The 13,494-nt window shown below is 54.9% G+C and overlaps 1 protein-coding gene across 1 annotated transcript in view; it reads right to left on the bottom strand.

The window, feature by feature from the left end:
* Positions 1-194: 194 nt before the first annotated feature.
* Positions 195-13,494, bottom strand: part of NHERF2 (NHERF family PDZ scaffold protein 2) — a 46,795-nt gene continuing 33,495 nt past the window's right edge. Inside the window, exons 3-7 of the mRNA XM_064153489.1 lie at positions 9,212-9,388; positions 7,512-7,665; positions 5,310-5,353; positions 5,126-5,188; positions 195-520 (exon numbers count right to left, since the gene is read on the bottom strand). Of these exons, the coding sequence (XP_064009559.1) occupies positions 362-520; positions 5,126-5,188; positions 5,310-5,353; positions 7,512-7,665; positions 9,212-9,388 (597 nt within the window). The 3' untranslated portion in view covers positions 195-361. The remainder of the gene's footprint in view (positions 521-5,125; positions 5,189-5,309; positions 5,354-7,511; positions 7,666-9,211; positions 9,389-13,494) is intronic.

Consider the following 13,494-nt stretch of genomic DNA (forward strand, 5'->3'; position numbering starts at 1 on the left):
CTTCCAGTCCTTTCTCATAGGAACAGGGAATGGTGGGCAGCCAGGGCTGGGTTGAAGAGCAAGCAAGGAAAGGAGCTTTGGTCACATCTGTCTTATGAGAATCGCTGGTGAGTAACAATAACAATAAAAAACAACAACAACAACAACGAAAAAAGGGAACAAAACCTCAAAAAACGACCCCACCCCACCCCCCCCCAAAAAAAGAAGGGACTTTAAAATACTCCTTGTAGAAGCAACCAGTGAAGAGCAGAGCACAAAGCATCTCACGTGGACACCGAAAAGACAGGGCGTAGGCACCTCAGGAACGTCCGAGCTGGGCCAGGGGGGCAGGAGAGCAGCAGATGGCAGCCACCAGCAAGGCTCAGAAGTTGCTGAAGATCTCTTTCTTCTTGTTCCAGTCCATCTGAGGAGCCCTCTTCTTCACCCGCTTGGCCCTCACCTTCTCCTTGGCCTCGGCGGCTGTCGGGCTCAGGCTCAAGCCGCTCTCCTCAAATGGGTCTTTCTTCTCCATCTCTCCGTCCTGTGTGGGGAATTGGAGAATCACAGGATCAGCCAGGCTGGAAGAGACCTCCAACATCATCCAGTCCAACCTAGCACCCAGCCCTGGCCAGTCAACCAGACCATGGCACTAAGTGCCTCATCCAGGCTTTGCTTCAACACCTCCAGGGACAGCAACTCCACCACCTCCCTGGGCAGCCCATTCCAATGCCAATCACTCTCTCTGTGAAGAACTTCCTCCTAACATCCAGCCTAGACCTACCCCGTCACAACTTGAGGCTGTGTCCCCTTGTTCTGTTGCTGCTTGCCTGGCAGAAGAGCCCAACCCCACCTGGCTACAGCCTCCCTTCAGGTAGTTGTAGACAGCAATGAGCTCTGCCCTGAGCCTCCGCTTCTGCAGGCTGCACACCCCCAGCTCCCTCAGCCTCTCCTCACAGGGCTGTGCTCCAGGCCCCTCACCAGCTTTGTTGCCCTTCTCTGGACACCTTCCAGCACCTCAACATCTCTCTTGAATTGAGGAGCCCAGAACTGGACACAGCACTCAAGGTGTGGCCTGAGCAGTGCTGAGTACAGGGGCAGAATAAACTCCCTTGTCCTGCTGGCCACACTGTTCCTGATGCAGCCCAGGATGCCATTGGCTCTCTTGGCCACCTGGGCACACTGCTGGCTCATCTTCAGCTACTATCTATCAGTACCCCCAGGTCCCTTTCCTCCTGGCTGCTCTCAGCCACTCAGTCCCCAGCCTGTAGTGCTGCTTGGGGTTGTTGTGGCCAAAGTGCAGAACCCTGCACTTGGCCTTGTTCAGTCTCACCCCATTGGCCTCTGCCCACCCATCCAGCCTGTCCAGGTCCCTCTGCAGGGCTCTCCTACAAAAGGGACAAAAGAGCTCAGCCCATGGCAGCATCCCTACCACCACCACCACCACCACCACCACGTGCTGCTGCAGCAGCTTCACCCCAGCAACAGGTTGATAGGACAAGAGGGAAAGGCTTCAAGTTGTACCATTTGGGTGTCACCCACCACCATCCCCTGCACTGAAAACAATCACCCTGACTACTCAGCAGCTGGAAGGTAAGGAATGAAGCTTTACACTTGCAGCTTAGCACAGGACACAGACAGGTATTTGCAACATCTACAGCTATAGACAGACATAGACAAGTTCAAAAGCAATACAGAAACACAACAGCCCTCCCAGAAACCAGAGTCCTCAGGAGGGGCTCCCAACCACCCTTCCACCTCCTTCCCACCTCTCTACCTTACCCCAGACTTTGCCTTACATTCAAGGTGAGTTTGGAGAATCAGCCGGGGTGGGGGGGGGTAGGAAGCAGATGGATTAGCAGGTTAGAGAGAGAGAAGTGCAGCCCAAAGCCAGAGAGCAACTCTGTTATCTATATTTATGTTCTTATCCATCTCAGCAAGCCTCTGAGTGCAGTGGACATCACCACTGTTTCCTTTTCACAGCCTGTCAGCTAATTCCTCTCACCAAAATATCCCTGCCAGTCTCAAACTAGCACAGAAGGAGGTTTGGGTTGGTAATGACATGAAGAGGGCAGATTTGGACAGGAGATTAGGATGAAATTCTTCACAGGGAGGGTGGTGAGACACTGGAACAGGTTGCCCAAGATGGTCAGGGATGCCCCCTCCCTGGAGGTGTTCAAGATCAGGTTGGGCAGAGCCTTGAGCAACCTGCTCTAGTGGGAGGTGTCTCTGCCCAGGGCAGGGGGGTTGGAACTGGATGGTCTTTATGGTCCCTCCCAACCAAAACCAGTCTATGATTCCATGACACAAGGAACCCCAAAAGGGTTGTATGGCCTGGGTCAGCTTTTCTAGGGCAGTGGTGGAGTCCCCATCCCTGGAGGGGTTTCAAAGCTGTGTACATGTGGTGCTGCAGGCCGTGGTGACCTGGCAGTGCTGGGCTCTGTGACATTAAAGGTCTCTTCCAACCAAACCCATTCTGTGATTGATCAGAAAATAAACTTCCTCAAGGCAGTGCAGTGCCCTCAAGCCAGGTCCCCCTCCACTAACCCTGACCTTCATGTCCCTGCAGAGGGTGAAGGACAGCCACCACCTCCCCAGGGAACAATCACAATCCTGCCAAAATGCTTTTACCCCATCACACCCCTGCCAGGGACAGACCCAGCACCAGCTCTGTGAGCCCCTGCAATCCCAGGAGTCTGGGAAGCATCGCCCCTGGAGGGACCTGGATTCTCAGAGCTGTTGTCAGCAAGCATCACAGATCAGGCCAAGTGGAACCAAGGCTGGGAAGGAGATGGTAGGAGTTGGAAGGGACCTCCACAGATCATCCAGTCCAGCCCCCTGCCAAAGCAGGAGCACCTAGGGCAGGTCTCACAGGAACACATCCAGGTGAGTCTTCAAAGTGTCCAGAGAGGGAGATTCCTCAATCTCTCTGGTCAGCCTGCTCCAGGGCTCCAGCACCCTCACACCAAAGCAGCTTTTCCTCACATTGAGGTGGAGCCTCCTATGTTTGTGCCCCTTGCCCTGTCACTGGGCTCCACTGGCAGGAGTCTGGCACCTTTTCAGTGACCACGGCTGTGCAGCTGGGAGCTGCAGAGTCAGGCTCCTGCCCACAGTGGACAAACACCCACAATGAAGACCTTGAGTTGCAAGGGAGCAGTTCAAACCTGCCTGTTCACATGGCTGCTCCACCACACACATGAAACTCCAACCCCTGATTTCACAAGCCCTGCTGATAACCACGGGCAGGTCTTCCCCCAGCCCTGTGAGATAATGGCTCCAGCATTGCTCTGCCTTAAGAAATGCAAACTCTGCAGGGGTGGTGGCTTAAAGGAGCTGGGGGAAGAGCCACAGCCAAAGCCCTGCCACCCACAAGGACTCTGGTTTCTGGGGCAGAGGTGGGGAAGAGACCTCTGAAAGAGCCAAGAGGTGACTCCACGAGAGGAAGCACTGCTCTTGGGTGCTAGGACACAGCCTGGATCAGGACATGCAGTATTGAATGGCCATGGAGAAGTGGAGGTGCTGGACTGCAGGCTCTTGGCCACAGCTGGTGTTTGGGGTGTTGTAGAGGCTCTGGGTGCTCAGAGGAGGCTGCTCCTGCTCCAGCTGTCTTAGTAAGTCACAGAATTGGGTGGAAAAGACCTTCAAGATCGTCGAAACATAGCCTGGTTGGGGTTGGAAGGGACCTTTAAAGCTCGTCTCACTCAACCCCCCTGCAGTCAGCAGGGACATCTGCAACTACAGCAGGTTGCTCAGAGCCCCATCAAGCCTAACCTTGAATATCTTCAAGGATGGGGCCTCCACCATCTCCCTGGGCAACCTGTTCCAATGTCCTACCACCCTCAGATCTTCTAACGTCCAAACTAAATCTCCCGTGCTCTAGTTTCAAATCCTTGCCTCTCATCCTATCACCACAAGCCCTTATCAAAGGTCTCTCCCCAGCTCTCCTGGAGCCCCTTCAGGTACTGAAAGGCAGCTCAGAGGTCTCCCTGGAGCCTTCTCTTCTCCAGGCTGAACAGACCCAGCTCCCTCAGCCTGTCCCCATAGGAGAGGTGCTCCAGCTTCTGCTCGCTTTTGGAGGCTCTGGAAACTCACAGCTCTGCTCCTCCTGCCCTGCAGGCTCCCTGCTTCACCTCTTGCCCTGCAGCTCCTCGCTGTCATTACACTGAAGATCCAAAACTCTTGTGGACTCCTTTTATCTGACACCTTCTTTCAAACCATTGGAGCACAAGTCACAGCCCAACAGAGCACCAAGTAGCTTGCTGCCATTGTCCTCTGCTCACTCTGGGCCAATGCCACCTCCTTCCTAAGGTCACAATGACCCACGGGACAAGCACATCCTGGAGCCAGGGCATGAATCCACACCCACTCATATGAGACATCTGCTGCTGCTGCTGCTGGCAGAGGCTGTGCTGACCCCTGGGAGCTCAGAACATCTCTGGAGAGCAGCTTGTCACCCCCTGGGTCCTGAGCCCCTGGGAGTCACCTGAAGGGGTTACTGATCCAGCAGTATGGTCACCACTGCACTAGAACCAGCAGCTGCTGACAGCTCATGGTGCCAGTTCACAGCATCCCAGCATGGTGGGGGTTGGCAGGGATGTCTGGAGCCACAGCAGCTTGCCCAGGGTCACAACGTCCAGCTGGGTTTGGAAGCAATCCAGACAAGGAAACTCCCAACCTCTCTGGGCAGCCTGCTCCAGCACCCTCAAATCAAAGAGTTTTCTCCTCTTCTTCAGATGGAACCTGCTGGGTTCCAGTTTGTGTCCATTGCCCCTTGTCCTATCACTGGGCACCACTAAGAGGAGTCTGGCCCCATCCTCTTGCCCCCCACCCTTTAGCTCTTACTGAGCATTGCTCAGATCCCCTCTGGGGCTGCTCTTCTCCAGGCTCAACAGCTCCAGGGCTCTCAGCCTCTGCTCCTCACAGATATGCTCCAGGCCCCCCAGCATCTTTATAGCTTCTGCTGGACTCTCTCCAGTAGTTCCCTGTCCTGCATCTGCAGAGCCCAGATTTGTACCCATCTGGATGGATAGAGGTGCAAGTGTGAGATAAAACTGGAAGTGCCCAGAATGGCATCACTGGGCAGCACCATGGAGCAAGGAGCTACCTGAAAGGGTGTGTGAACAGGAGGGGGAGTGTTTGGGGGTTTTACCTCTGACTCCTTCCCAGGACTTTGAAGGTCACTGTGAGATGAAGATGTGGATCCTCCATTCAGCTATTGGAAATGAAGAGGTTAGTTCAGTTTGTAGAAGGGAAGGGGCAGAGGGAAGCTCCCCACTAAGCTGGGATGCTGCCCAGCCACCACCCTGTTTATCCTGGAGCAGGCAAAGCCTCACCTGAGTCTGTGCAGATCCATTGGTCATGGGCTGAGGTACCACACCTGGAGACACATGAAGACATCAGATGAACATGGCCAGGAGGGGCTGGTGACCCTGGGTCCAAGGCAGGACCCCTTAGCATTACTTGGTGACTCTCTGCTTGAAGTTCACTTTGCAAAGTCTGTTCTTCACCCATGGTTTGGAGAGTTAGCCCAGCACCACCAGGTCACCACTGACCATGGCCTTCAGCACCACATCTACACAGCTCTGAAACCCCTACAGGCTTGGCAGCCTGGGCCAGGCCTTGAAAGCCTTTTGGGGGAAGAAACTGCACCTCAAGTCCAACCTAAACCTTCCCTTGGTGCAACTTGAGGCCATTTCCTCTCGTCCTATGACTTGTTCCTTAGCAGAAGAGACCAACACCCACAACACACTCCTTGGCTAAACACTGAGGTGCTTTGGGTCAGCTCCAAGGCTTTGAAATTGTCAGCTTGAGGTCTTGGGAGGTTGATTAAAGAGTGTGGTTATTATTTCCTCTTACCCTGCAAAGAGCAGAACTGACCAGAGCACGTTGTTACCTTCACAGGTACCGTCCCTGGCCAGGCAGACCCAACTCTTGATCTCTGATGAGGTTCAGAATTGATCACCAGCTGCAGAGCTGAACCCACCCACATTGCACTGCTCACCCGTGGTCCTGGCTACATCCCCATCCCAGGAACAAGGGCTCCTTTATCACTGGTGCCAGCAGATAGCTCTGGCCCCAGCTCCTCCTCGAACCGAGGAGCATCTGACACTGCTCTTGTCCCGTCAGCTTCTCCTCAGCCATTGTCTGACCCCATTTCTTTGCACAAATCTCCCCATTGAGCATCCAGGGTGCAGATCAGATAAGGAACAGCTGTGCTGGGAGCACAGAGCTCCCCATTCAGCCGGGGGCAGGACGGGCTGGGGAGCGTCCTACTCCCTCCCCAGCCAGGAGCTGCTGCACAACAGGTTGGGGAGTGGACAGGCAGCTTTCTCTGCCAGGTTTCACTGCAAGGGAAACATTTCCTGCAAGAACCACCCCTGTGATCACCATGGCGTGAAAACAGAAGGCTGCTGAGGCCACACCTTGAATCCTGCCTTCAGTTTTGGGCCCTCACTCCAAGGAGGAGACTGGCTCAGAGAAAGGTGACAAAGCTGAGGAAGGGCCTGGAGGAGAGGTGTGGTGAGGAGCAGCTGAGGGAACTGGGGGCTTTCAGCCTGGAGAAAAGGAAGCTGAGTGGAGACCTTCTGGCTCTCTACAACTCCCTGAAGGGAGGTTGGAGCCAAGTGGGAGTTGGTCTCTTCTTCCAAGGAACACATGATAGAATGCAAGGAAATGGCCTCAAGTTGCACCAGAAGAGTTTTTGGTTGGCCATGAGGAACAATTTCTTCCCCAAAGTGGATCTCAAGCCCTGACCCAGGCTTTCCAGGGCAGTGGTGATGTCCTCATTCCTGGAGGGGGTTCAAAGCCATGGAGACATGGTCCTGAGGGTGGTGATCTGGCAGAGCTGGGTTAACAGTTGGACTCCATGATATTAAAGATCTCTTTCAAACAAAACCATCCTGTGATGCCAGACACTCTGTCCCCCGGGTATGGATGCTGCAGCCAAAACCAGAGGTGCTGGAGGAACAGATGTTCAAGAAGCTTCTCAGCCCTAACCAGACAGACTGGTGCCACCTGGACATCCCTCTGCAGACTCACTGCTCACCCTTCATCCCAAATCCAGCACCCACTGCCTCAGACAGACTGGTGTCACCTGGACATCCCTCTGCAGACTCACTGCTCACCCTTCATCCCAAATCCAGCACCCACTGCCTCAGACAGACTGGTGTCACCTGCACATCCCTCTGCAGACTCACTGCTCACCCTTCATCCCAAATCCAGCACCCACTGCCTCAGACAGACTGGTGTCACCTGCACATCCCTCTGCAGACTCACTGCTCACCCTTCATCCCAAAGCCCAGCACCCACTCAGGGCAGCAAGTTTCCAAGTGAATCCTTCACTCTGTAAAGCTCAGGGGTTGTTGTGGGGCTGCAGTAGGAAACCTTCTCAGCAGTTATAAATAGTTGGGTGGTGCTCAGGAAACCACTGAAGGATGAGACAGGAGGAAACGGGACCCTCCCTCCCATCCAAAATCCCACCCATGACCAATGAGTCACAGTGCAGGCTCACCCAGGGAAAACCACCAAAGTCTCACCTTTGGTGTGCTCCTCCGTGGGAGTCACCCCCAGCTTCTTGAAGTAATCATCTGTTTCGGGGTCCACCACCAGGAGCCTGGCTTCGTTCTCCCGGGCCTTGATGTGGGACACCACCTCCGAGTGCCGCAAACCTTCCACGTTTATCCCGTTCACCTGCAGAGAGATGGCATCAGAAGCCAGGCCTGTGTTCGCCCCACACACACAGCAGGTCCCAGCTCACAGACCTCCAAGAGCAGCCTCCTTACCACCCAAGAGATGGGATTTGCCTTTTTGAACTCGCTGGTGGCCCAAGCAGGTAGCAAAGTCAGCATCCTGGAGGCGTTTACAACAGGCATGGCCGCGGCACTTTGGCACATGGTTTGGTGGCCATGGTGGTGTTGGGTTGATGGTTGGACTTGATGACCTTAGAGGTCTTTTTGAAGTGAAAGAATTCTATGATTGTATGACAGGAAGGCTTACAGGCTTCCTCCTTCCCCTTCTTGAGCCTCTGCCTTCAGGTGGCCTCCTGCCATCTCACCACTACCTCTGCCAGAGCATCCTTCACCTTACTGCGCAGCTTCACCTCTGCCTTCACCCCAAACACTTTCTTCAGGAACCAAAGACCTCAGACTCCACCACCACCTCACCCATGCCCTGCTGAGGGGTTGCTTTCCAGCCCTGTGGGAGCTGCTGCCTCTTTCCCCCAGCACCTGAAAGTTTAATGCTGGGAGCAGCGGGACACCGGTGGCAGCAGCTCCTGGCAGCACCGTGTCACGGCGAGGGTCCTGTTACTTATTTATCAGAGCTTGGCACAGCTCCTGGCACGCACAAAGCAGCAAAGGCTGAGCTGGAGAGCTCAGAAACCTGATCTCCTCCACCTCTGCTCTTTGGGGCTTTGATAAATATTTGATGCCCCCCAGTCCTGCTGACCTGTGCTTGCTGGGGGTGCTGGAATGAGGGGAGAGCAGCCCCACCTCGCCCTGCTAAAAAGTCTGCCTCCAGCTTTCTTTAGGTGTCAAAAGGCCACCAGAAGCTCTCCCTGGAGCCTTCTCTCCTTCAGGCTGAACAATCCCAACTCTCTCAATTTCTTCTCCAAAAGGTTTGCCAAGGCCTGGCCCAGGCTGCCCAGGGCAGTGGTGGAGGCTCCATCCCTGGAGGGGTTTCAGTGCCATGGAGATGTGGCGCTGAGGGCCTTGGTTTAGTGGCGACCTGGCAGCGCTGGAGTAGCGTTTGGACTCCGTGATCTTAAAGGTGTCTCCCAGCCAGAAGAATTCTCTGATTAACATTCTTAACAGGCAGTCCATCTGCCCTTGGAATCCTGCTGCTGCCACCCAGACAGGCATGGGGGCAGCAGTTCGCCCACTCCCACCCTTCTTTGTGCCAACCAGAGGCAGCAGCAGCAGCAGCAGCCAGATTTCAGCACACACAAGTGCCTGTTTTGAATGAGCTGCTGAAGGACCACAAAGCCACTGCCCAAGTACCTACATAAATCTTAGGAGTACTAGAGGAATAAGAGGAGATCTGACAGAAAGTATTATGGGATGGGGCTTTATCTCAGCTTCAGGCTTCCCAAAGATCCCACCGCTTCCACCATCCCGCGAGACCAGGACAAAGCCTGGCTGCTCTGCCAGGCTGAGCAAGACTGAACCTGTGTGGCATGTGCCAAGAACACCTCAAAAGCCTCCTTGGGCAGGGATGTTCCAAGCCACCTCCACATTACCTCCACCAGCCGGTCCTGGGGCCGCAGCCCTGCTCTGGAAGCTGGAGAGTCAGGATCCACCGAGCGGATGAACTGCCCTGGCCGGGACTTCTCGCTGTGCAGGTTGAAGCCGTAGCCATTGGGTCCTTTCTTCAGATGGCAGAGACGTGGGCACAGCTCCTTCTGCCCATTTAAATCCTGAGAGGAGACAAAAATAATTGAATGCATAGGTTTGGCTTTGCTCTGGAGCAGATGGAACCATAAATAAAGCTCCCGAGGAAGCTCCGTATCTGCACCTCGTCCTCCCGACCCCCCGGACGGGGACAGGTTAACAAATGAATTTCCTCTCATTGAGTCTATTTTAGACAATCAATTGTCCAAAGGCAGTCCAGAAAAATTACAACAAAACAAAAAAATCCATTTCCTTCACCAGAAGCAGCTCAGATAAAGTCCACTCAGGCAGCAAGACCTGCCCCCGGCAGCAGCCAAAGCCCCAAGCCCCGGCGCTCGCCGTGGCACTGGATTAACCTCGGTTATTTATTTAAGGCAGGGCCATGGCCCTGATCTGGGTCACATCAGCATCCCCCGTGGGGCTGAGCACCTCCCAGAGGAGGGGCTCTAGGGGCTGGGCTGCTGCAGCCCATGTCTGATGGCTCCTCGCAGCATGGGAAGGCTGAGTTTGCCAGGCATGGGGTGGCTGAGGGGGACAACAAGCCTCAGCTTTTCTCCAGCTTGCAGCTTCTGTTATGTTCTCTTTAATGCTGCTGCCACAGAATTCCAGCGTGGTGGGGTTGGAAGAGACCTCTGGACACCATCCAGTCCAACCCCCCTGCTAAAGCAGGGGCACCCACAGCAGCTTGCCCAGGGTCACAATGCCCAGCTGGGCTTGGAAGCTCTCCAGACAAGGAGACTCCACAAGCAATCTGGGCAGCCTGCTCCAGGGCTCCAGCACCCTCACACCAAACAAGTTTCTCCTCCCCTTAGATGGAACCTGCTTGGTTCCAGTTTGTGCCCTCTTCTGCACTGTCACTGGGCACCACAGAGAAGAGTCTAGCCCCAGCCTGGTCCTCTACCCACCAGCCCTGACATGGACCCTTCCAGCACATGCACTGGGCAGCACCACCTCATGGCACAGCACCATGGCCATGGCAGGAGCCACCTCCAGGACAGAGGCTTTCACTGTCATCTGTGATTGAAGGAGAACATCTCCTGTGGTTGAGTTTTGAACTTTCATTTAAACAAACACCTCCTGCCTGCCCACAGACCTGACTTCTTCCTTCTGCAAATCTCCTCCAGCCTTTCCCTTCAGAGCAAAAACCCACACGGCAATCTCACAGTATCACAGTATTATCAGGGTTGGAAGAGACCTCACAGATCATCAAGTCCAACCCTTTACCACAGAGCTCAAGGCTAGACCATGGCACCAAGTGCCACGTCCAGTCCTGCCTTGAACAGCCCCAGGGACGGCGACTCCACCACCTCCCCGGGCAGCCCATTCCAGTGTCCAATGACTCTCTCAGGGAAGAACTTTCTCCTCACCTCCAGCCTAAATCTCCCCTGGCACAGCCTGAGGCTGTGTCCTCTCGTTCTGGTGCTGGCCACCTGAGAGAAGAGAGCAACCTCCTCCTGGCCACAACCACCCCTCAGGTAGTTGTAGACAGCAATAAGGTCCCCCCTGAGCCTCCTCTTCTCCAGGCTAAACAATCTCAGCTCCCTCAGCCTCTCCTCGTAGGGCTGTGCTCAAGGCCTCTCCCCAGCCTCGTTGCCCTTCTCTGGACATGCTCAAGCATCTCAATGTCCCTCCTAAACTGGGGGGCCCAGAACTGAACACAGCACTCAAGGTGTGGTCTGACCAGTGCAGAGTACAGGGGCAGAATGACCTCCCTGCTCCTGCTGACCACACCATTCCTGATGCAGGCCAGGATGCCACTGGCTCTCTTGGCCACCTGGGCACACTGCTGGCTCATGTTCAGGCAGGTATCAATCAGTACCCCCAGATCCCTCTCTGTCTGGCTGCTCTCAGCCACTCTGACCCCAGCCTGTATCTCTGCATGGGTTGTTGTGGCCAAAGTGCAGCACCCTGCACTTGGAGCTATTGAACCCCATCCCATTGGACTCTGCCCATCTGTACAGGTGGTCAAGGTCCCGCTGCAGAGCCCTTCTGCCCTCCAACCCGGTCACATCTGCCCCCAGCTTAGTGCCATCTTAGTGTCATTTCCTCCACATTCCTCCCCTGGCCAAGAGGCATCATGAAACATCGACCCTGTGCTCCTTCCCATAGCATGCCTGGAGATGTCCTTCCTCCTCTGACAGCTCCAGGGCTCTATACATGGGGCTGGACCTGCCTGTGCCAGCTGCTCTGTGCACAGAACATGACAGAATCAACCAGACTGGAAAAGACCTCCAGGACCATCGAACCCAACCTATCACCTAACCCTTCTAATTAACCAAACCATGCAGCACCTTGGGCTTGTTTCTACAAAACACCCTCAACGTTGCTCAAAAGTTGCTTTCCCCTAGCCCAGGAAAGGCTGTGGGAGCTGAGGGTACCCATGGCTGATGTCCAGATCAGGACACCTCATCTCATTGCAGATGTCCCTGCTCACTGAAAAGGGTTGCACCAGAGGAGCTTTAAAGGTCCCTTCCTACCCAAACCATTCTGTGAGTCTATGACTCCTTGCCTGGAACAGACTGCCCAGCGAGCTGGCTGAATCCCCATCCCTGGAGATGCTTGAAAGAGCAGAGGTGTGGTGCTGAGGGACATGGTTTAGCCCCAGACTGGGTGAAGTCAGGCAAAGGTTGGACTGGATGATCTGAAAGGTCTTTTCCAAACAAAATTATTCTGTGATCTGGCCTGGCCACCACCCACACTGGGGACCCTGAGGACAGCACAAAGGGTCTCCAGGTGCACATGGACCTGGTATGGCAAGACCCAAACCAGTCAAAGGCTACTTTCCACCACTACCATGGAGCTGGATTATCCACACAGGGCACATGCATGCCCCAAGGACATAGGGAATAACCCTCTGCAATGCCACAAGGTGATTTGTGGCCACTGCTGGTCACGGTGGGGCACATAAAGAGAGTGGGAAGGAGCTGAATCAATCCACCAGGGCTTACTGATCTCCTGGATGCCCATGGGGTTATTGGTGACCCACAGATGGCACCCCTGGGGTCGGACTCTAATTCCCAGAGGAGCACAGCTCACAAACAAGCAGATTACTGGGTGGCCAAGCCCTGCTGGTGAGCTGCCAGCTGCTGCTGCCAGGGCCACCATGGCGAAGTCGCCTCAGGAGCTGATCTCAGAGAAGGATTTTTTTCTGGAGGAGCATCAGGCAAGGACATGCAGAGAGGTAGCTCCTAAGAACCCACCCTGCCAAGGAATGGCTCTGCCACTTTTCCACTTCAGCACCTGAGCTTCCAGCTGGGGTGGAGACAGCAGCCCCACAGCATCCTTCTACCATGGCCATCACAGTAGTGCCAACATCAAAACACAGCCAGTACCCACCACCATGGGGCCCTGTCCTTCCTGCTCAAGGCTAGAGATTTGTGTCTTAATCATAGCCCACATCAAGCACAGGCACCTTTGGTCACGTCCCCAAGCCTGGGTGGCACTGCTGTCAGAGGGCAGGGAGTTGGGACAGCAGTGGGGTGAGGATAACAGGAGATAAACCAAATGATCCTGGCAGGAATCACAGCGAGGATGTGTCCTACCACGGTCTGAGACCAGCCCTGCACACTGCCCTGGCACCAACTGCTTGGCACAGGCTGCAATGCCATGGACTGAGACCTGGAGATGGGGTGAGACCTGGGGACAGGTTGAAGGGAGGCAGAGACCTACCATGGGTGTTTCACTAGGAGGAAAACTGCTCCCTCGTCCCACTTGACCCCATCACCACAATGGGGTGTAAGCAAATATCCCAGCATAGCTCTGGTAGAGCTGCTGGTGAAATCCTGGAGCTGGACCTGCTGTGACTGCAGTCTCCATCCCCACACAGCCCATCTGGAGAACATGGATATTAAAATCCCCCTGCTTCCTAGAATCATGGAATGGTTTGGGTTGGAAGGGACCGTAAAGATCATCTAGTTTCAGCCTCCCTGCCATGGGCAAGGACACCTCCCACTAGACCAGGTTGCTCAGGGCCTCAAGGTGACCAGCCCTCACTGAGTACCAAGTCAGAGCTTCCTTTGATGCCACCACTGCAGTGCTGGACTGCTGAGCTTGCAGGGCATGGAGATGCCATGGGGATGGGTTTTGGGGTAAAAGAGACCAGCAGGAACCTGTCTGTGAAGATGCTCTTAGC

Source organism: Pogoniulus pusillus, chromosome 13 (assembly GCF_015220805.1).
Source record: "Pogoniulus pusillus isolate bPogPus1 chromosome 13, bPogPus1.pri, whole genome shotgun sequence".
Taxonomy (NCBI): domain Eukaryota; kingdom Metazoa; phylum Chordata; class Aves; order Piciformes; family Lybiidae; genus Pogoniulus; species Pogoniulus pusillus.